We start from the raw sequence: 24,903 nt of genomic DNA on the forward strand, positions 1-24,903 counted from the left end.
ACTTCAGAGACTTTTAAACGACTCTTGGATAGGCTCATGGAGGATAGTAAAATGTAGGGTATGCAGGGTAGATTGATGTTAGTAGGATAATAGGTCGGCACAACATCATGGGCCGAAGGGCCTGTACTGTGCTGTATGTTCTATGTTCTATTACTGCTAAACTATTATCCAACAAACGTCTGAGTCTTTTCGATTTGAGTATTTCAGGAACTTTATTCATTATGCTGATTGGAACATATTTTAGATGTTAAGTAAAATTGAGCACAACTGTGAACAAAATTTTAAAAAGATATACACATTTCTACAGCTTTGCTTGTCAGAACATGCATGTTTGCAGAGTTTGAGCAATGGCTGCTAGAACTTTATACAACATTGTAAAATCCTGCCTTAAGGCACTATAGATTCATCAATGCATTCTACTTATTTTCAATCTTGTTGTCTGAATCTGTTCTGAAGTTATAAAAGTAATTTTAAAAATACAACAATAAACAGAGAGACCTGATGATGAATTTTCACTGAACTTTGATGGTAGATGGACATATTGAGAACATGGTTAACAAATCATATGTGATTTTGAGTTCCATAAATAAAGACATAAAATACAAAAGCAGTAAAGTAGTATTGAACTTTATATACCAACTAGAGTTCTGGTCATCACACTTTAGAAAAGGTGTGAATATCTTTGAGAGATTGCAGAGGTGATTTAGTTCAAATTTAGTTAAAGGCAATTTAGATAATCAGTCAAGTTTATAACATGGCTCATTTATTTGTGCTTGCAAAGAGCATCATACATTCATACACAATGACATAATCTCTGAAAACATAAGGAACATGGTTAATCATAAATTTATTTTAATGACCAAGAGCTTGGGAATTCTCTGATGTCCCATTGTTTTCTCCATTGCAATGCCTCAGCTAATTAGAATTGATTTGCTAACCAAACAGCATCTTTTTCTAATGTAGTACAGAGTGTTATGATGCTTTGAAACTTAGCATTCTTGTGGTTGTTCTGATGAGAACAAGACAAAAATGCTTTGGCAATGTACTCTCTTATCAGTAATATTAAACTGAAAACCATCCGGTTGAAGCTCTGGTCTGTCCATGGTGCAACTGAGCAGGATTTAAATTCAGGAAATCTGCGTAAAAATTAAAATGGAAACATGTTACGCCTGGATTTTGTCCATTTTGACATGCGATCAGTGATCACTAAGTAATCCTCAAATCTTGCCTCGTCATTCTTTGTATGATATAAAAGAACATATGACTTTTCAAGAACAGCCAATATTGAACTTTAATTCAATGGCATCAAAACAACTTAATTGGTTATTCATTTCACTGCTGTTTGTGGGGTCTTCCTGTGAGTAGATTGTTCTTTAGTAACTGACTTCAAAGAATTAAAAAACAGGTATTTTGTTCTATAGATCTGAAAGATGCAATATAAGTGCAAGTTTGTCCTTTATTCATAATATTATTCCTGGATTCAGGTTTCTATTTGTAATCAAAGAAGGGTCACTGGACTTGAAACATTAACTCTGTTTTCCTCTCTTGAGATGCAGCCAGATGTGCTGAGTTTCTCCAGCACTTTCTGTTTTTATTATTTATTAGTTGCTTTGATGTGTGACCCATGCTTTTGTTATATCTGCTATGTTGATGAGAATTGATGATGAAAGACCAGTTAAATCTTATATGTGGAGTAATGGACATGAAGCAATTATTAGCCCTCACTTACACGTTTCTTCACGTCTAGAGTTTACAAGAAACAAATTTTGATCTCAGGAACTACAGGTCTGCTTCTGGTCAGAAAGTTATGGTTCCTGCTGGAACTTGAACATGTATATTAATACTTTAGTGCCATTTTGAGGTGTGATCTTCAAATTGGACAGTGCCTTTTTCAGATCTGATGGCTCAGCCGCATGCCAACTGTTGTTCATAGAATCCTTCCAGTGTGGAAACAGGCCATTCAGCCATCAAATCCACACTGACCCTCCAAAGAGCATCCCACCCAGAGCCACCCCACTACCTATCCCTGTATCCCTGCACTTTCCACAGCTAATCCACATAGCCTGCACATCCTGGACACAATGGGCAATTTAGCATGACCAAACCATCTAACCTGCACATCTTTGGACTGTGGGAGGAAACCAGGGCATCTAGAGGAAATCCACACAGACATGAGGAGAATGTGCAAACTACACACAGACAGTTTCCCGAGGCTATAATCAGATCTGGGTCCCTGGTGCTGTGAGGCAGCAGTGCTAACCACTGAACCGCCTTAGTCTTCATTTCTACTTCAACTAAAACTTACTGGTATGTTGTTGGGCCTTGTTGCATTCAAAATAACTGTGCATTCACCAACATAAAATAACAACACGCTCAAGTAATTCACTGTCATTGCAGAATTTGTGACATTTCTGAGCAATGCTTATAATGAGTCGTATAGCTACAGTTTTTTTTCTGTAATTCTATCTTACACATGAAAACTGAATTTATACCATTAAAATTTAAAAAATATTAAAACTATAGCAGGATATGAGGAAATAAGTCAAATGCATGTCATGTAAAGACAGTAAGCAATGAAAGCAGCTACTGTAGATTCTGGAGATCTGACAAAGCTGATAATTCTGGGAAAGTTCAGCAGGTCCAGGCAGCATCTTTGGAGAGGGAAACCTCTGAAAACGGTTTTAAACTTCTAATTTTTTGCGGCAAAATTACAATAGATTAGAAAATTCAAATTTAATTATTTTAGTTTTATAATAAAAGAAATTTGACTGACAAAGTGGGTGCTATTTTGAGGAGGCAATTTAATGCTAAGAAGCAAAATCTTCGAAAAACTTCAGTAGGGTTCACTGTATTAATATATATTTATACAATAATTAATCATCCACTTTTCTTCTTTTACAGTTTTAACGTCATATTTTTAATGTGATTTAAGATGGAGACTAGGATTAAAGACTGAGATGTCCCACCAGATCATGATGGAGCAAAATAGTGACCATTTAGATAGCACCTCATCATGTCCTCAGTTTGTCCCAAAAGGTTTTTGAACGAACTGATGAATTTACTATGCAGACAAATACAGCTAGACCTCATCATCAGTAAATGCCCAGATAGGTAAACTGCTTTTGGTGATGTTGGCTGAAGGAGGAATTTCAGCAAGGGCACAAGCATTTGCTACTCATTTTTTTGCAAGTTATTCTGTTGGATCTTTAGTTTCCCTGAGCAGGGATGTAGGAATTTGATGTAATGAGTTATCTGAAGAAAATCATTCCCAACAGTGCAGCACTTTCAGTGCTGCAGTGACATGTCTGCCTTTGTGCTCAGGTTTACAGTGGGGCTTGAATCCACAGATTGATTCAGAAGGCAAAAGTGCTAGCTGGTGACACACTATTACCAACTGAGCCAAATTGGTGCTCCATGATTGCTTTTACCATAAATTGAAGCTGTAGCCTTTTACAGTCTCATACTGCCAGCTCCAATGCTATCAGCAGGGAATGTAACTGAAGAAAACTTGTACCAAGCTCCTATTCCATTGTTCACCCAACAGGAGGCAGATCAAGGCAGGCAGAAGTAGCAACCTCTAATCTGACTTTCTCAGGGAGAGAAAGTAATTTATGAGCACTGTGCAGCATTCTTTACTAGCATTTGGGACGAAACTTAATAAGCCAGATTGCTTATATTGGCTTCCATTTATGCTGAACTGTGCTATCACATAAATGTGGAGAAAGCACTTAGTGCTTTAATATCAGCCCATACTACTTAAGTACACTTTAAAATGCTTCAAATCATTACTCTTTCTTTCTTCCCTCACTCTACTGTATTTCAATTGTCAAATATAATTATGTGTAGAACTTGTAAAATTCATCAGTCAATACGAGAAATGAATTTTATTAAACAGGTTTTTGTACAAATAATACTTTTGTGCTTATTTTGATAAGGATTTTATTGTTTAAAAAGCAACATATCCACTTGATAAAATTATCAGAATGTCAATGGTCAAAATGCTTTCTTGCTCCTAATGTGATTCTGGGTTTTCTTCTTTTATTAACCAAATTTTATGTCAGACATATATGGAATTAAGGAGAATAACACCAATGTAATCAAATCAATAATTATCTTAGTTCATACTCTTTTAATGATTGTATACCAACCATATCAAATTTAACAAAATAACACATTTTGAGGCTTTGTGAATTATCACATATGTAGCAGTGTCCCAGAATCAATTTGGAGTGGTTCTTCCACAACATTCCTCCACTTGTTGAACTACTTTCAATAAAATCTTTTTAACAGTATAGTAACAAATTAAACCAATCGATAAATAGGAGAAATCAATTTCATTTTGAAAGAATATATACAGGTTTATGGTAAAATATTTTGTTAACTGATATACCATTCTGTTTTAATAATAGGCAAAATGATAAACAGTTATTGTTTGTCATTAATAAATGTGAATGATTCACTGGACTGTCAGTAAACTAGATTTCCCTTTCATTGCAGTAAATTAGAAGCAGGAATATATCATTATGAAGTGACAGACTAGATCTATTACTGCAACTCTGGCATTTTTTTTGTTTCTTAGTTCTTTTGTATCTCTGTAATTGGATTAATTTCACAGTTCTAAATATCTTTTTCTCTAGTTGTAATGTATAAAATATAGCAGCTGTTGAAAATCCAATAAAAGTGCTGAAATAAGCTTTAGAAGATGTTACACAGTAAAATAACTGCCTCAGGCAGATATTGTTCATCAGCACCAGAGGTAATTCTATCATTCCTGAAGGATGATGGTAATAGTACAGTACTGGCCATTAAACAAACAGGAACTATTTCACTAAAGTATGCAAGTTATTATATAGTAAAGGTAATAATTTATGACCAGGTTTTAGTCAGCTTTGTGAATGGAAGTGAAAATTCTATTACAAATTTCATCATGATATATTTTACTTAAATTTGTTATATATTTTGTTAAATGCAATCACTCAGAGATAATTGGATGGTGTTGTGTATTTATGCACTTTCCTTTGGCCTCTGCTATCTGGAGTTTATTCCAAAACAGTTTCAGGGATGGATGTTTGTTCTCTCTGGTAACTGCAGGGACTCAAAGTGAAAGCTATATTGTACATGTGTGTGTAGATATATATATAGATAGAGAGTCATAGAGATGTAAAACTATATTATATGTAGTCATAGAAATGTACAGCACCTAATGTGTGTGTGTGTGTGAGTGTGTGTGTGTATGTGGTTTAGTTAATATATCCTTGCTCGCCATCTAGCTTTATTATCCCTAACCTCCAATCTTTCACTTCTGAACATTGTTATTTCCCACCTTTAGGAAAAATAACTTTAAAGTTGAAATAGGAACATGCCATGATGAAATGTCTCTGCTTCTTTCTGAACTTGCACATAGAAAAGTATAATTTGCCTGCACAGGCAACTGACCAATTCACTGCAAGCAAATCCTGACCACTAAATGGTTTGTAACTTTCATGGATAGCAGTAGGTGGGTATTCTGATTGCTTAATCCCCTCCCTGTTTGATGTACACTGAAATTGAGTCAAAGGAAAAAATAAGCTTACAGTACATGCTGAACTGACTATTGGTACTGTTCATTGACTGGCTTCATTTGTTACTATAATGGCAAGTTGATAATATCACTCAAATTGTTACCTTAGAGCTCAATAAAGCATATCAATAATATGAAAACTGTGTTTCATGTGAGAGTTCACATCAGAGTTTGCTCTTGCTGATATTTATTCACACCATCATTTTAATAAGTCACTTGAGTTCTTTAAGTACACAGTACATGGAAGCAGGACTAAAATATATAGTTAGCATGTATCTGCACTGCAAATACTTCCCATGCATTCTTCTCTGCACCATTTCAGAGCTGATGCATGACTAATCTGGCTTCTGGTAGATTCTAACCTTAGGGAAGTAGGTCAATGCTTCAATGGCTCATTCGAATGTATGCTTTATGAACAGAGGTGATACTGTAAGAGTTTTGCAGAAACATTTTGTTTTCTTTCTACAGTGCTCATTGTGGTTGCCCTAGCTGTGTGTTGGACCCCATTGCAAATTCGTCGTATCATGGCAGCAGCCAAAGAAAAGTCACAGTGGACAACGGTATATTTCAGAACTTTTGTAACCCTATTGCCTATTTCAGATACTTTATTTTATCTCAGCTCAGTATTAAATCCACTGCTGTATAATCTGTCCTCTAAGCAGTTCAGGGCAGTTTTCATGCAGGTGCTGCGTTGTAACTCTATAGAGCATGTAAACATGCAGACACTAAGGAGAACCCAAGCCAATCCCAAAGGTAACACTACTCAGTCCACAAGGTCATTGCTCCATGCCACACTCAAATACAGCTCTCCACGTCGGAAAAGCAACAAAAACCTTTCGAACACTGTGATGAAGGACACAGATGTTGAGCTTGAGCCATTGTCACATCAAAACTGCGAGACCCAAACAACAAAGCCAGATGGATTTAACTCTGCTGACTCAGTTTCAGGGCCCAGCTTGTTGAACACTAACTCAAAGCTTCTTTCCCCAGAAATAATATCTGAGCTACACCTAAAGCAGCAACCAAATGGAGTCAATGAAACTGAGATATGAAGCTTTTATAAAGTGTAACTATATCAGGCAAAAACCACAGAGAAAATTTTCAAAGTGCTGTTAGTGATTCTTCCAAAAGTCATTTTTATAATAGCATGTGAAATTTCAATAAAGCAACCATGGAATTGGCAATTGTCTCTGTGTCAAGAATATGGTCTTTTAATGTTTTTGGATGGTGATTGTCAGTTATTTTTAATGTAAGCTGTTGCACAGCATGTGAAATGTAGACAGCAAAGCAAGGTAGGAAATGTCAGAACTCCTACACCAATAATGACACTTGAGTTTCCTTCATTTTATGTGTTTATGTTGGAAGAATTGCTGATGTGAGTATTCCAACAGCAGCTACAAGTTTTAGGCTTGCTTTTGAAGACATTGCTGAGCTTCCTCTTCTTCTGGGACGGGGTCCATTACAGAGTGGACTGTTGCAACAGCTGATGCACACAGATCCCACCTTTCCTGGAGAACAAAATGACTGATAGCCTGCTGATGTAATGAGGCAAGACGTAGAAGCAGCGCAAGACTTTCGATACATAACTCCTGCAAGTAGAAAAACAGCAATGGTAAGATTAATTTCAGTATTATACCACTGTACTGTACATTCTATCATTTACTGTTATACAAAGATAAAATGAATTTGAAAATCTTTAGCATGTCTGCCACATTCTTGCTGTAACTCAGTGTGGCAAATGAGCTGGAAAATAGAATCTAGTCTGGACTGGGAGGTTCTGGAAGACCTATTAAGCTTTGGAGCCTCCTTCCAGCCCTTATAAGGCAATTGGAATGGAGAATTTGATCACCGGAAAAGGATCCTAAGCTTTAAGAGGATTTGGCACATCTTCTTAACCTGATGTACAAAGTAGGAAAAGGCATTCCAGCCTCTGCCTTGAAAGGAGCTGGGGTTGGGATCTTGGATTGTTTCCTGAACCTTGAAGAGGTATTGAATTCGAAGGGGAATCTTCAGTCTGTTTTTAACAGAGATAAATGAGTAAATGAAGAGATCTGTCTGGCAAAGAGTATTGCTGCATTTAAACAGCAGCAGAATTATGGGAACACATCAAATATTAACTAGGTAATTTGGAAACCTTTGTAATTTAATTTACCAGTCTTTTGGGACTGTGTTCAGTTAACACTTATGGCAAGTTTTTTTTTAACTTTATTGTTGCAAAACCTGTAGGCTGCTGCTATCTGTAGGATCGAATAATTGGTGACCAGACATCAGCTGTTTTTCAAGCTTGCCTTCTTGCGAGATTATCTTTAAGGATCTTTTCTGTTCTGGCAAACTTATGGTGAAGGAGCAGCTCTAAGAAATTCCCAGTCCAAAGGGTAATAAAAATGCAGCAATGCATTTGGCAATTATTAAAGGAGACACTAAATACTGAAATGTACGATTTATTGTCTTGACGGATGTGCAGAATGATTCCCCCAAGAAATATTTTTATTTTAAATGCTTTATTTGAGACATTTCACAGAAATTGGAGCTACATTAATTCTGCCCACCAAAACATAGCTTTGAAATATTGTAGATGTTTTAAATATGAACACAAATGTGTGAATGTGAATATAACTTTATATATGCAGTCCACTTCCTCAATACAACATGTTAACTTGTGAACAGAAACATTTTGCTCTTTAGATGTACACGAAAATTAACTGGAAGCATATCCTACATTCATAAAGAATTATTATCACATTTGTCCCTATTCTGGACCTCATGGCAATCTAAAAGAGAGATGAACTATCACAGGACTCAGGAATTCATTGAGCCCAATAACAACATGTAGATGGAAATAGAATGGGGCGAGGTACTTTAATAGCTGGAAAACCAGGAGGTATAAGCTGGAGTTTTTGGCTGATGAAATCAGGACCCTGGTCTGAAATTTTCAATCATTAATTATTAAATGAGCTTTGTTAACAAGCCATTATGCCACCAGTGCAGACTGAGTTAGCTTTTTCTTAAATGATGGGATGAAAGGCTGGATACAATATTCAGTGATGCCTTGTGAGCATTAGGTGGCATCACCTCCAAGATGTACCTGTGCTCTTGGTGCCCGCCCACATGCTCTCCAGAATCCAACCAACTCCGTGCCCCTTATACTGCGCCCTTACCCCCACACCCATGCTCTCTGACTCCTTCCTGTTCAAAACCCTAGTCGTACTATTTTCTGGTGACCGTGTACTCTCTGTTAATAGGGTCTCCCACTGCTGAGACTACCAGAGATGCTGGCCACTCAGATTGGGTGGGGGTGTTCCTCCTGCTGAGGGACAGAAGTCCCACTCTCGGCTCATTGAGGCATGTTGTTGCTGCAGACCAGTCTTCTTTTTTAATTCAGTCTGCTTAAGACCGATTTTGTAATAGGGGACTGAGCAATATATCGTGGCATAAAATTCAGCCCTATGGGTTTCATAGGGAACGTTATGAATTTAAAACTGGATCTGCTTTTAAAGGTTTTGTGATGATGGATGGTCAGACAGTCAGGTGGGGAGAGGCAAAGCATTTACAGTTTATTCTATCTGTTGAGCCACAGGAAACTAATCCTGCTTTTCTTGGTCCCCAAAGCAGTGCTTCAAGGGCAGAAAGTCAATTTCTGTCACATCTCTCTTCAGTCGCTGGATTTCACAATACTCAAGAAACCTGGTGTGTATGTGTTAAGAATAATGATGATGTTAAAATAGAGGTATGCAAATCTCTTTTAAATATTCCAAGGCTTGGCCCACATTCTGCAAGCAGTTTGGTCATCCTCTAACCCACTTCCATTAAAAGCAGAAGTGAGTTCAAAGACAGGTATCCATTTAAAAAATTTTAACTACCGAAACCTGCTCACTGATCCAACAATGTTAAACAAATAACTCTTGCATTTTAGCAGTTTTAGGAGGAATATAAGTGGGTAAGTGTCACAGTTAAAACCTTAGAGTAGAGTTCTGGTTAAGGGTCACACAAAAATGTTAATGTTCTTTTCTCTATGCAAGCTAATCAATAGACTGCACAATACAAATATTTACTTCTGTTAAAATCTAAGGACACAAAGTTAAAAATTACAGTTGGTAAGATTAGCAAGTTTTTAAAGATATTTCTATGCCAGTTCTTTATATACTAATTTAACAAAGCATTTAACCTGTTTAAAATAAATGTCTATTTAGTTTGTGGGGAAATCCAGCCCTCTGACAGATCTAACTGGTTGGCAAGGTCTTATTTATGTGTTAAGACTGATTTTTTATTGTGTGAAGTGCTGTATTTCAACCGGATGTACAGGCTGGAGCAGATTGTTAGTTTAAAGAATTACAGAACTAGCATACAATAAGGTGGTTGTTTTTAACACCCACTCAATCAGTTAAATAAAAGAAACTAAATGTCTCAAAATCATTCAGCGACCGAAATTAGAAGATATTTATAGATTAGATTTGAATAGGGTAGCCAAGGTAAATCTTGACTTTGCAAAATCACGAGCTGCTGGAGCACATCAGAGTTAGGAAAGCCAAGTTTGCAGTTCTCCAAAAACCTGGATGTCCTTCCAGAAGTGCAGCATATAGTATTGATGCCTTCCTCCCGAAAGTGTCCAGCACAGCAGGCAAAAAAGGAATTGACAGAAAGTGTACTGCTTCTGATTTACTAATAGAAAGTATAAAACATCAGGAAGATATCAGATTTAAAAGAAATTTGCAGTAATAAGCTCAACAGCACTGGTCTATATGAATAGCCTCTGGTTCAAGCACATATGCAATGAGGTTTTAACAGCTTACACTTTAATAATTGAAAATGCTGAGCAATTGGACGAGGTTACCGAGATTCAATATTGTTTTAATGCAACTAGGGAAAAGAATTTTGTTCAAATTGTGATAGGATAAATGTTATGGGTAAATGTAACACATCCAGCAATAATTCTTAGAAGCTTTATATGGTTTATAGAAACAAAGATGCCCAAAATCTGTGCATTTGCAAAACATTCTCATTACTTTGTGCATTCTCTACAATTCTACTGTTAAAAACAAAGGAACAGGATATGTTTATTCTGCCCTTGAGCCTGTTCCAGCATTCTAGAACATAGAACATAGAACATTACAGCGCAGTACAGACCCTTCGGCCCTCGATGTTGCACCGACCTGTGAAACCAATCTGAAGCCCATCTAACCTAAACTATTCCATTATCATCCATATGTTTATCCAATGACCATTTAAATGCCCTTAAAGTGGGCGAGTCTACTATTTTTGCAGGCAGGGCATTCCACGCCCTTACTACTCTCTGAGTAAAGAACCTACCTCTGACATCTGTCCTATATCTATCACCCCTCAATTTAAAGCTATGTCCCCTCGTGCTAGCCATCACCATCCGAGGAAAAAGGCTTCCACTGTCCACCCTATCTAATCCTCTGATCATCTTGTATGTCTCTATCAAGTCACCTCTTAACCTTCTTCTCTCTAACAAAAACAGCCTCAAGACCCTCAGCCTTTCCTCATAAGACCTTCCCTCCATACCAGGCAACATCCTGGTAAATCTCCTCTGCACCCTTTCCAATGCTTCCACATCCTTCCTATAATGCGGTGACCAGAACTGTACGCAATACTCCAAGTGCGGCCGCACCAGAGTTTTGTACAGCTGCAACATGACCTGATGGCTCCGAAGCTCAATCCCTCTACCAATAAAACCTAGCATACTGTACGCCTTCTTAACAACGCTATCAACCTGGGTGGCAACTTTCAGTGATCTATGCACATGGACACCGAGATCTTTCTGCTCATCCACACTACCAAGAATCTTACCATTAGCCCAGTACTCTGTATTCCTGTTACTCCTTCCAAAGTGAGTCACCTCACACTTTTCCGCATTAAACTCCATTTGCCACCTCTCAGCCCAGCTCTGCAGCTTATCTATGTCCCTCTGTAACCTGCAACATCCTTCCACACTATCCACAACTCCACCAACTTTAGTGTCATCCGCAAATTTACTAACCCATCCTTCTACACCCTCATCCAGGTCATTTATAAAAATGACAAACAGCAGTGGCCCCAAAACAGATCCTTGAGGTACACCACTAGTAACTGAACTCCAGGATGAACATTTCCCATCAACCACCACCCTCTGTCTTCTTACAGCTAGCCAATTTCTGATCCAAACCACTAAATCACCCTCAATCCCATGCCTCCGTATTTTCTGCAATAGCCTACCATGGGGAACCTTATCAAACGCTTTACTGAAATCCAAATACACCGCATCAACCGCTTTACCCTCATCCACCTGTTTGGTCACCTTCTCGAAGAACTCAATAAGGTTTGTGAGGCACGACCTACCCTTCACAAAACCGTGTTGACTATCCCTAATCAAGTTATTCCTTTCTAGATGATTATAAATCCTATCTCTTATAATCCTTTCCAACACTTTACCCACAACCGAAGTAAGGCTCACTGGTCTGTAATTACCAGGGTTGTCTCTACTCCCCTTCTTGAACAAGGGGACAACATTTGCTAGTCTCCAGTCTTCTGGCACTATTCCTGAAGACAATGACGACATAAAGATCAAAGCCAAAGGCTCTGCAATCTCCTCTCTAGCTTCCCAGAGAATCCTAGGATAAATCCCATCCGGCCCAGGGGACTTATCTATTTTCACACCTTCCAGAATTGCTAACACCTCCTCCTTATGAACCTCAATCCCGTCTAGTCTAATAGACTGTATCTCAGTATTCTCCTCGACTACATTGTCTTTTTCCTGCGTGAATACTGACGAAAAATATTCATTTAGCACCTCTCCTATCTCTTCGGACTCCACGCACAACTTCCCACTACTGTCCTTGACCGGCCCCAATCTTACTCTAGTCATTCTTTTATTCCTGACATACCTATAGAAAGCTTTAGGGTTTTCCTTGATCCTACCTGCTAAAGACTTCTCATGTCCCCTCCTGGCTCTTCTTAGCTCTCTCTTTAGGTCCTTCCTGGCTAACTTGTAACTCTCAAGCGCCCTAACTGAGCCTTCACACCTCATCTCTACATAAGCCTCCTTCTTCCTCTTGACAAGAGATTCAACTTCCTTAGTAAACCACGGTTCCCTGCCTGACAGGTACATACTTCTCAAGGACACGCAGTAGCTGTTCCTTGAACAAGCTCCACATTTCAATTGTGCCCAGCCCCTGCAGTTTCCTTCTCCATCCTATGCATCCTAAATCTTGCCTCATCACCTCATAATTCTATCAGATCATGAATGATCTAACTCCTCTTCAGTGTTTTGCTATTGTTCCAAATCATTATTCATTTAACCTGACAAAAAATCTATCAATGTCAAGTCTTGAAAATTTTGACTCACCCAGCATTCACAGTTGGTGCTCCAGATTTCGCTAAACCTTATTTTGAAAAATAATTTTGACTTCACTTCCAAGTGACCTTGCCCTAATTTTATGATTATACCTCTCACTCCGGATTCTCCTATCAGAGAAAATAGTTTCTCTGTAACAACTATACTGCATCCATATTATAAATTTAAAGACCATGACCCGGGTCAATCCTCAATAGAATATAAGCCAAACTTGTACAACACAACCTCACAATTTAACCAGCAGAGATCCTATCCATTATATCTACTTGCTGTCACTTACCACTCAATTACAAAGCTGCTTTTTTTTCTTTTACATCTACAGTGCTGCTAACTAGTGCAGGATTTTGACCAATGAAATGTCACCATAGTTTATAGGGCTACTCTCTCATTAGAGGGAGACAATTTGTGGTGGTTTGACTTGAGGGTCACCATGACTTAGGCGAGGAGAGAGGTTGAGGGGGAAAGTCCTACATGGTCATGTCAGCCAGTGCAGGAACTGAACTCACACTGCTGGCGTCACTGCGCCTCCCAAACCAGCTGTACAGCCAAATGACCTAACCAACACCTGGACCAATGACAGTGAAGGAATGAAGATCCAGTTTCAATTCAGGATGGTGTCTGATTTGGAGGAGAATTTGTAGGCAGTCATGCTCTCAGACATCTGCTGCCCTCGTTCTTCTAGGTGGTAGAAGACACAGGTTTGGAAGATGTTATTGAAGGAGGCCTGGTAAGTTGTTGTAGTACCATTGGTTGTACACAGTGCAGTTCAGAGTGTGCTGTTTCTGGAGGGAGTGAATGTTTACAAGGTTACAATGTTACCTCCAGTTGTGTGCAATCTCAGCTATGCTCATAATTCCTCCTGCAGAACTTTTTTTTTCAATGTTCACATGGATCATAACATAAGAACTGGGAACAAGAGAAGACAAATTAGCCTCTTGAGCCTGCTTCGCCAATTGATACGATCATAGCTAATCTCATCTCAGCCTCAACTCCACTATCCCTGCTCAGTCCCCACAACCCTTCAAGCCATTATAATTTAAAATTGATCTATCTCATCCTTAAATTTACTCAATGTCCCAGCATCCACCATACTCCAGGGTAGTGAATTCCACAGATTCATGACACTTTAAGAGAAGTCATTTCTCCTCATCTGTTTTAAACCTGCTACCCCATATTTCTAAAACTATTATCTCTCATTCTAGATTGCCCCACATGAGAAAACATTCTTTCTACGATCTACCTTGTCAAACCCTTTTAGTATTTTATATACCTCAATTAGATCTTCTGTCATCCTTCTAAACGCCAGAAAGTAAACAAAGAACAAAGAACAAAGAAAATTACAGCACAGGAACAGGCCCTTCAGCCCTCCAAGCCTGCACCGACATGCTGCCCGTCACAACTAAAACCCCCTACCCTTCCGGGGAACCATATCCGTCTATTCCCATCCTATTCATGTGTTTGTCAAGTCGCCCTTTAAAAGTCACTATAGTATCTGCTTCCACTAACTCCCCCAGCAGCGAGTTCCAGGCACCTATCACCCTCTGTGTAAAAACCTTGCCTCGTACATCACTTTTAAACCCTGTCCCTCACACCTTAAACCCATGGCCCCTGGTAACTGACTCTTCCACCCTGGGAAAAAGCTTCTGACTGTCCAGTCTGTCCATGTCCTACATAATCTTGTAGACCTCTATCAGGTCGCCCCTCAACCTCCGTCGTTCCAATGAGAACAACCCAAGTTTCTCCAACTTCTCCTCATAGCTAATACCCTCCATACCAGGCAACATCCTGGTAAATCTTTTCTGTACCCTCTCCAAAGCCACCACATCCTTCTGGTAGTGTGGCGACCAGAATTGAACACAATGTTCCAAATGCAGTATAACTAAGGTTCTATAAAACTGCAACATTACTAGCCAATTTTTAAACTCAATGTCCTGGCCGATGAAGGCAAGCATGCCATATGCCGTGTTGACTACCTTCTCCACGTGCATTGCCACTTTCAGTGACCTGTGTACCTGTACACTCAGATCTCTCTGCCTACACTTAAGGGTTCTGCTACTTACTGTGTATTTTCCATCTGGATTAGACCTTCCAAAATGCATTACCTTACATTTTTCTGGATTAAGCTCAATAGTATAGGCCTAAACTACTCAATCTTATTCATAAGGCAAACCCCTCATCGCATGAATCAATCTAGTGAACCTCCTCTGATCTACCTCCATTTCGACTACATCCTCAAGCAAAGGGACCAGAATTGTAGGTGCGGACTTACTAATGCTTTGTGTAAATGCAGCAGCATTTTCCTACTTTTCTACTGTATTTCTTTAGCAATAAATGCCAAAATTGTTCTTTTTTCGCTTCCTTATTACCTGTTGTATCTGCATGCCGGTTTTCTGTCATTCATGCATGAGGCACTCACTTAACCATTTTGTGAGTGATCTCCTCACAATCAGGTATGATCTACCTTTTGTAGACCTATTATCACGCTCTTTGATTAGACGACACACTCAAATGCATTTTTGTTGGTAGATTCCAGCAACTTTTCAGCATTACAGTGAGACTAACCCTAACACTAATGTTTAACAGAGATAACAAGGTGTAGAGCTGGATGAACACAGCAGGCCAAGCAGCATCAGAGGAGCAGGAAAGCTGATGTTTCAGGTCTGGACCCTTCTTCAGATTTTCTGAAGAAGGATAGACATGGCAATGGAAATGTCAAAGAGCTATGATGGTACTGGATATGTCTGATTTACCTGCTGTGTCCTTACAGTGCTTATAACAAGGTATTCTAGAGATATCAGAAGCCCAGCAGCCTGTTAGTGTAACTCCAGAGCTAATGAGCACACTTTCTCCTGCCACATGAGAACGAATTGGCAGATTACTTGCCATAAATCCCAATTAAAGTACAAACAAAAATGGAAACATATGGTAAACCACAAAATCATCCTTGAGACATAACACAATAAACAAATGCATAGATTTAATTTTAATATTTTTCTGAATATTTATTTGCTGTCATTTAGAATAATTGAACAGCTCAGCCAAATATTTTGGTCTTTGAGTGACTTCACAGTGTAGAATGCAATGTTTCACGCCACATTAATTTACAAATACAGATCTCAGGTTTAAGGAATTATGCAATTCTGAAAAAAAATTGTCAAGATCATGAATAAATCATTCATGCACTGGCTCAATAATTAATTTCATATTGCCACTTTATTTTGCTCTTCCACTGTTATCATTTCCTTAACCTGCACAATAGCTTTCTTTGTAAGGAGGAATTATGAACCACACAGCAGTCAGAAAATGCTCAGAGAAATTCTGGAAGCAAATCATCAAGGAATAACCTTTCCTCCCATCTCTATTTGTTTGAGATTGGTGGAAATCTTGCTCTATGACTTACTTGTAATTTGAGCTTCATTATATCTATACTCTGCTCCTTTCCAAGGTTCACAGTCTGATGTCATGTAGCTATAACGGTAGAGGATCCATTTAGCTCCCCAGGAGCCATTCTTTTTTAATAAGGCTGGGGCAGATGATTGCCTTAAAATGAAGAAATCAGGAGATCTTTGACATGTTAAGTTTCTAATAACAGTCTTAGGGAACTGGAATCTGCAAAAACTTTTCTTACACCTATTTTTAGTTCTTTTGGTCTATTTGGCTATACTGATTGCGTGATAAATCCTAAATAGTCAATAGGCACTTCATTCGCCCAATTAGAACTTCTGTAAAAAGATATCTATGTTCTGCAGTGCTGTTTGTGAGATTGCAAAAGTTAGCAAATAGGCAATACAGAACAATAGGCTTTAATATTCTCTCATGTCTGAAATAGGTTAACAACTTGAAATTTTGCAGGCTGATTTTCACTCCTATATGGGTAGGGAATTGAAAAGCAGTGGGCAACACCTAAATTTATCTTGCTAGCTGGTGGACCAGTTTGGCTATGTATTTTTTCAGCCTGGGCCATTTTCTCAGAGGCCGGGTCAGGGATTAAAAGGGTTACCAATTTCTAAGTGGTGAGTGGCTGATTACAGTAAATCAATACCCATCTAAGGCCTGTTATTGAAGACTGACTGGATTTCTTGACCCCATCCCAATGACATCAACAGGCCAGCTGCCTGGACATCACATCCTGACTTTGGGGAATTTCCCATTGATTGTATACTGTCAGGACTGGCAGCAAGGCAACTTTCCAATTGAAAGCTTTTTAAAGTATTGAGAGGAGACTGACATCCTCACCTTGCTGAGATCATTCCTTCTGAGTTTCTTGGTCAACTATTTGGCCCACCAGCTTAGGGACCTTGCCTGCTGTCCTTAATCATCTCTTGGCCATCAACTGACCTTTCGGGGAAAATCACTACTAGGTGTACAGGGCATGGTCAGGACCTCACGTCAGTGCCCTGACCAAAATAACAAAATCCTGCCCGACGTGTCACAAGAAGCATCATATTTCTACATTGTAGAACTGAGATCATGTCACTTAGGGGTAGCCACAAGTTCAGGCCATGTTCCTTGTCTACAGCAAACACTGTTTCACTTATACAGCCTCACATCAAAACCCCATAAGAGCTAAAGTTAATTTCTTTCACTTTATCCTGAAAATTAATCACAAAAATCTTATGGCACAGGTAGAGGCCAATCAGCCCATCATGCCCGTCCTGGCACTTCAAGCAAGCATGATTACCTGGTCCCAAGCTCCTGAATTTTTCTTCATGCTATTGCACGTTATTTTTAATCCAAAAAATTGTCCAATGCCCACCTAAATGCCACAATTGAACTGCGTCCATCACATTTCCAGATAGTACATTCCATTCCCTAAATACTTGCTGGGTGAATAATGTTATTTCTCACAAATCCCTTATTTCTTTTGGAAATCACTTTACATCTATGTGCTCTCGTTCATGTTCCTTTTATGAGTGTGAACGGTATCTTTCTGCCTACAAGTCTATCTACCTATCTATCTATCTATCCATCCTGCTCATGATCTTGAAAATCTCCATTAAATCTCTTCTCAGCCTTCTGCTTTCCAAGAAAAACAGTCCTAACTTCTTCAATTTAACCTCATAATGTTTCTCAATCATGCAACCATTAAAGAGTCATACAGATGTACAGCATGGATACAGACCCTTCAGTCCAACTCAACCATGCTGACCAGATACCCTAAATTAATCTAGTCTAGTCCCATTTTCTAGCATTTGGCCCATAACCCTGTAAACCCTTTCTATTCGTGTACCCATCCCAATGCCTTTTAATATAATTGTAAATTGATTCAGCACTCGCTCCAAAGCATTCACATCTTGTCTGAAATTTGCCAAACACTCCTGATTGTGCAATGTTACTATAAATTATGTGAAATTCTCACCACATTTTAATGTCTCAAAAATATATCTATCACATTAAATTAGTTCCGTACAGGAAAGCAATTAATTCAATTTACTCTCAATTATATAGGTTGAATCAAGAGAATTACTAGACACATTCAGCACACTAACAATATAACAACAAAATACATTTGCAAAGGATTGGTTTGTCTTTTCTTAAATTATGTGTCCTATCATTCATAGCCCTAAAAGTAAAACACATAGCATAGTCTCGAGTCACATAAAGGTCAGGTTAGGTAGGGCTAACAGGTTCCCTTTCATTTGTTAAAATACATTAACTAATCAGTTGAGCTCTAATAATGATTCAGAAGCTTCTTCTTTTCAGCAGTAGCCCAAAACTAAGCAGCTTTATTGAACTTACTTTAATAATTGATCATGTTGGTATTTAAATTAATGTCCACTGGGTTACTGGTTTAATACCATAACTGTTCGATTTTCATATCCATGTAGCAATAATGCAGGTCGAGGCAGTGGCCCTGCTGAGGGCTTGTAAAATTAGAATAACATCCTGTTCCTTCAAGGCCAAGGAATATCTATTTACCACCATATGGAGTCTGCCTTTATATCACAAGTACTAATTTTCTCAACCATTTTCTTATGCAGTTCTTTGTCAAATGTTTTCTGAAAGTCAATATAACACTTGCTCAAATAATATATTTGATATGATCTCAAAAAATCCTCACCCCCGTAAAGTCAAATATGACCTACCTTTCATAAATTTATCATCTTCAATTAGTCAAAAGCATTCCAAGAAATAATTTGTTATATCTTTAATTATTGTCCCTTGTTATTTTAATATTGAGGTAGGATTAACCAGTTGATAATTATGTAACAAATCCCTTTCCCCTTTTTGAAACAGAAAGATGTGTAATATTTCTTTGACTTCAGCTCTAATGAATCTTGAAAAGTCAAGTTCCACTACTACCCTCAGCCAGCAGTGCATACCATCTGGCCATATTTTGCCTTCACCTGTTAGTCATATTACAATTTACTTAAGCAAAGTAAAAGTTATCATTACAACTTTGATACTAGTCAAATTATCCAGAAATACCTCAATGTTTCTCAATGTTTGTCATATTGCTTTACAGACTACAATATAGTCTCAATATAACTGATTATTTAATGTCTTAATTCTGGACAGATGGGATTTGTGTGAGCCTCGCCAATCACAAGTGATTTCACACTCAAGCTGATTTTATTGTGTAGAGCTGCTAAGCAGATGGAGACCAAATTTGTGCACCTTTCCATAACTAACAGAATTCTTCACTGGAAATGGCATGTAACGCACCTGCTGAAAAGATGCGTGAACATCATAATGGAATTCAAATGAAGGAATATCACACTATAGTACATTGCTTGTTATTTACATGCTAGAAACATTGAGTCAGAAGGGTCAAAGTATATTTTAGTAAATTGTTAAGGACAGCAAATAGCAAAATCATCCATTTATTAGGAAGGCCATCATTCTTTCACTTTTTCCCCATCTCTACACATCCTGGAAATTTTACGGTCAAACATATTTTTTCCAGTCCTACAAGTTTTGCATAATTGGTTTTACTGTCCTGTCATGATAAGGAGACTCAGAGACACTACTTCATAAAATTAATTTTAATGGAACTATATGTCAGGACCAAACACCAATTCAGACTAAGCTCCTCCAACATATTCAATTTACTTCTTACTTTGCTGAGCACTGCAGAATGATCAACCCATAACAAATAAGAGACTTGGCCCACTGTCAGGACAAGTGGGAGGGCGCTACTGTGCAGGTGGGGTGGGACAGTGGTTCATTGATATTTATCAATGAAAGAAAGAAGTACATTATACATGTGCAAGTCTTCTAGTTCCATTCTCCTGGGGCACCTTCTCCACTTTGTGCCGAACAACAAGTGCACATTACTGTTAAACATGAAACAAAGACACACAGGCTGAAGCTAGAAGTGACTCTCAGCTGCTAAATTGCTACTCAAGAAATACATAAGAAATACAGGGCAATTCCATGAAGACATAAAACTCTGTAAGATTCCCCTGGACCATTTATAACTCAATGGCTCCAAAGTTCTATAATCTGTTGGAGTCCATTAAAAGCAACACAATCTATTCAAATTTCCCTCTTTTTAACTCCATCTCCCAGTTGTTCAGGAAACAAATGAGTATCAAGCTAAAATGAGCCACACGTACATGCTGCCCCAAAGTCATTATTGCAATCTGCTGCCATTTTTGTGTCAGCAAATTTCTGCAGGGGTGAGGCTGTTACTCTAGATAAGCAGGAATATTACCTTTTAGTGAACGCTACTTAATAGAATACTGAACATGCATTAAGCTCGGATTAATTGCAGATGCTACAACTGACAATTTCGAACTGCAAGCTTGTTATTGCACATTTTGCCGGACTTTTGTGTTTTTTTTGGCATCCCTATTCAACAGCAGTCAAAAAAATTCAGCCTGGTTACTTCCTTTGCCACCTTGTGCTGGTTGTAGGAGGCAGAGGTAGAAGAAAGAAGAACAGCAAGCTCAGCGGCATCAATATACTGCGTAGGAGCTGCAGAGGATCTCAGAGGAGACAGCTGGGGAGAATGCAGGCTCACGGCTGGCTTTACCCACTTCACATGGTATATACACCAAAGGTCACTTTCTTAACCTGTCTGAAGAGCAGTGCCTCAAGAGGCTGAAATTAGATGGACAGGTAGTCATTGAATGTTGCAGCCTTCTGGAAGTAGAGCAGGTGACTGATGAGTGGGGCAATAATTGGAACCAGTTTCCTCGAACTTTATGCCTCGGGGTATTTCCAGACTATCATGTGGGAACAAGTCCAGGGTACCTCAGTCGGCCACCCACAATCGATCACACAGGTCACAAATGCACTATTTATCTGAGTCAGTCACTGCATCTCAATGAGGATAGATAAAAGCAGCCAGAATAAAACATGTCCGTTCCACGCTGCTATGGCTGGTTAACCCCTGAGCAGGACACAATCAACAGTTGACCTGTGGCCGTTGAGATATCTCAAAGTCTCTATGTGATTTATTTGCCCAAGTATGAACATTGACTAAGTCTTGCTGCGTGTTGGCAAAGGTTCGTGGAGTGCCTGAGCGGTTGTGAATAGTGATTCACATTGTGAAAACAGCAGTGAACACCAACCCCTCCACCCCCAAATCTAATCTTAAGATGCAGCAAAAGTCATTGATGAAGCAGCTGAAGAGGATAGGGCCTAGGATGCTACCCTGATGTAATCCTCCATCCATATTCTGGGGCTGAGAGGATGAGCCTCTAACAAGCACAACCATCTTCCTTTGTGTGATCTGGATGAAGGAACTAAGGGCATAGTTGCTAAGTTTGCCGAAGACAAAAAGTTAGGTGGAGGGATAGGCAGTGTTGAGGAGGAGGGAGGCTGCAGAGGGACTTTGACAGGCTAGGTCAGTGGGCAAAGTAGTGTCAGGTACCCTTGACTTGTTCCCACGTGATAGTCTGGAAATATCCTGAGGCGTAAAGGTTGAGGAAACTGGTTCTAGTTATTGCCCTGCTCATCAGTCACCTGCTCTCCTTCCAGGAGGCTGCAGCATTCAATGACTCTCTGTCCACAATGTGGGAAAGTGTGAGATTATGCACATTGGTAAGAAGAATAGAGGTATAGACTATTTTCTAATGAGGAAAGGCTTTGGAAACTGAAACACAAAGGAACTTGAGAGTTCTAGCTCAGTATTCTCTTAAGGTTAACATGCAGGTTAAGTTGTCACTTAGGAAGGCAAATACAATGTTGACATTCATTTCAAGAGGGCTAGAAAACAAGAGCAGGGATGTACTGCTGAGGCTGTATAAGGCTCTGGTCAGACTGCATTTGGAACATTTTGAGCAGTATTGGGCCCCGAATCTAAGGAAGGATGTGCTGGCCTTGAAGGGGTCCACAGGAGATTTACAAGAATTATCCAGGAGATGAAGAGCTTGTCATAAGAGGAACAGTTGAGGACTCTGGGTCTGTACTCAATGGAGTTTAAAAGGGTGAGGAGGGATCTCGTTGAAACTTACAGAATACTAAGGGATCTGGATAGAATGGACGTGGAGAAGAGTTTCCACTAGTCGGAGAGACTAGGACTTGGGGGCATAGCCCCAGAGTGAAGGGACGGCCTTTTATAACTGAGAGAAGGAGCAATTTCTTCAGCCAGAAGGTGCTGAATCTGTGGTACTCATTGCCTCAGAGGGCTGTGGTGGCCAGGTCATTGAATGCATTTAAGACAGAAGTAGATAGTTTATTGATTGGTAAGGGGATTAAGGGCTATGGAGAGAAGGCAACAGAATGGGGCTGAGAAACCTATTAGCCATGATTGAGGGGCCTAATTTTGCTACTATATCTTATGGTCTTATGCTATCTACAACCAGCAGAGGTTTTTCCATGATTACCATTCACTTGGGTTTGATTAGGACACCTTGATGTCATATTTGTTCAATTGCTACCTTGATGTTAAGTGCAGTCACTCTGAACTCACATCTTCAATTTAACTTTTTGGTCTAAGCCTCAAATGATATATGGAACCAAGTTGTCGTCAGTGAGCAGGATATTGCTGATTAAGTCTTGCTTGAATGCACTATCAACAATACCTTTCATCACTCTTCTGATGACTAATAGCAGACTGTTGAGATGATAAGTGGCTGTGTAGAATATGTCCTGATTTTTGCGGACAGGACAAACTTAGTCAATTCTCCACTTTGGGAGCTAAAAATTGAAACATTTTAGCTAATTCTGATACGTCAGTCTTCAGTCCTTTTTTTGGCTGGAAAGTTGTCAGGGTCCATTGCTTTTGTAGTAGTAACCCATGTGTATTTTCAGCCATTTCTTGGTATCACATGGAATAAATCAAATTGGCTGAGTACTGGCTTCTGTGGCGCCAAGTATCTCTCAGGAGGCAAAGATCAATTGTCCACTCAGCACTTCTGACTGATAATTGTTGCTAATGCTTCGACATTGTGTGCTCATGTGTTGGGCTCTGCCATCATTGAGAATGGAAATATTTGTGAAGCTTCCTCAAGTCATTTGTTTGATTGTCCGCCACCATTCATGACTGGACGTGGCAAGACTGCAAAGCTTTTATCCCATCTGTTGATTATGGAATCATTTAGCCCTGGACTATCACATGTTACTTCCACTGTTTGGTATGCAAATTGTCCTGTATTGTAGCTTCAAAAGGGCGGCATCCCATTTTCAGGTGTATCTGATTCTGCTACTGTCATGATCTCCTATACTGAATTAACCACGATTAATTCCCTGGTTGCAGAAAATGATAGTGTGATGGATATCTAGGCCATGAAGATTATGATTGAATACTGATCTGGAATTGCTGATGAGTCTCACTACTTCATTGATGGCTAGTTTTCAGCTCATAGATCTGTTCTCAACTATCACATTTATTAGGTGGTGGTGCTAAATGATGAAGGATGTCCTCAATGCGAAGTTGGTACTTTGTCCATAGAACTGTGCAATGGTCACACCCACTAATACTGTAATGGACAAATGCATGTGCACATGAAATGGAAACAAATGTAGACTATTTAGTACCTCAGGCTTACTCCTACTACTCAATTAGGTCATGGCTGATACGTCTGTGTATCGAATTCCACATTCACATCTGGCCCATATAACCTTTGATTCCCCTGACAAACTAGCTCCACCTAAAAATATTTAATAATCCTGCTCCATTAACTTCTGAGCTAGAGTTCCAGACTTTCAAAATCCTCCGAGGGGAAAAAAGAAATCTTCATTTCTGTCCAGAAAGGGGAGCCCTAATTTCAAAACAGTGCCTCCTGATTCTGGGCCAAACCATAAACACTGCAAACAAGTTACCCTACTCTTCTAAATTCCAGTCAAAACATAATCAGTTTGTCCAATCCATCCTCATAACACAACACAATCATTCCTGGTATCAATATTGTAAACCTCCTCTGAACCACTTCCAAATGAATTGCCCATAGCTTGGAAATCACTTTTTACCTTCAGTTTGGCAATTTTGCAGAAGTCTTGACTGAAGCAGGATGTGTAAAACCAATTTTCCTCAGAAGCAAGATAGTTTAGAACTTTTCAGAAATAGTCCATTGTGTAAGAGGTTGTTTTAAACTTCCAGATTAGAAGTGTTTGGTTAAAAGTCTGAAGGTATTATTTGAAGCTGAGAAAGTCTAAGGGCAGGTGTATGAAGACATTATCAGATTCACAGCTGTGGAATTGAAGACATACCTTACAGATGTGTTAGAGAAGCAAATTCTCTCTGGTGTTTTATACTATAAAGGAGTGTTGTCGGGATTGTGTTTTACCATATGTTTTGAAATCTTTAAATCTATTATATATGTAAATAGTTTGCTTATTCTACTTTGATGTTCATTTCTTGTGCAAAATAAACTTCTTGTTTTATGATTAAAACTAAATCTGCAGCATTGTTTACTTCTGTTTCAGTGAAAGACAACAAAGACAACTCAACAAGACAGTTGAGGAACAGTGGCAGAAGAATGTAATTCATGACTCACAGCATATATATATTCCAGTAGGAAGAAGGATTCTAGGAAGAGGATAAGACAAACAAGTTTAACCAGGGAAGTTAAGGATAGCATCAAATTGAAAGAAGAAAAAA

The 24,903-nt window shown here is 38.9% G+C and overlaps 2 protein-coding genes across 2 annotated transcripts in view; one reads left to right on the forward strand and one right to left on the reverse strand.

Moving 5' to 3' along the window:
• gpr39 (G protein-coupled receptor 39) overlaps window positions 1-6,744 on the forward strand; it is a 78,392-nt gene extending 71,648 nt beyond the window's left edge. Inside the window, exon 3 of the mRNA XM_020533187.2 lies at window positions 6,029-6,744. Within this exon, the coding sequence (XP_020388776.1) occupies window positions 6,029-6,612 (584 nt within the window). The 3' untranslated portion in view covers window positions 6,613-6,744. The remainder of the gene's footprint in view (window positions 1-6,028) is intronic.
• The window catches only part of LOC109934466 (ly6/PLAUR domain-containing protein 1), a 68,504-nt gene continuing 47,615 nt past the window's right edge, over window positions 4,015-24,903 (reverse strand). The window contains exon 3 of the mRNA XM_020533305.2: window positions 4,015-7,149. Coding sequence (XP_020388894.2) covers window positions 6,914-7,149 — 236 coding nt within the window. The 3' untranslated portion in view covers window positions 4,015-6,913. The remainder of the gene's footprint in view (window positions 7,150-24,903) is intronic.

This window comes from Rhincodon typus, chromosome 7, assembly GCF_021869965.1.
Source record: "Rhincodon typus isolate 14 chromosome 7, sRhiTyp1.1, whole genome shotgun sequence".
NCBI classification, from domain to species: Eukaryota; Metazoa; Chordata; class Chondrichthyes; order Orectolobiformes; family Rhincodontidae; genus Rhincodon; species Rhincodon typus.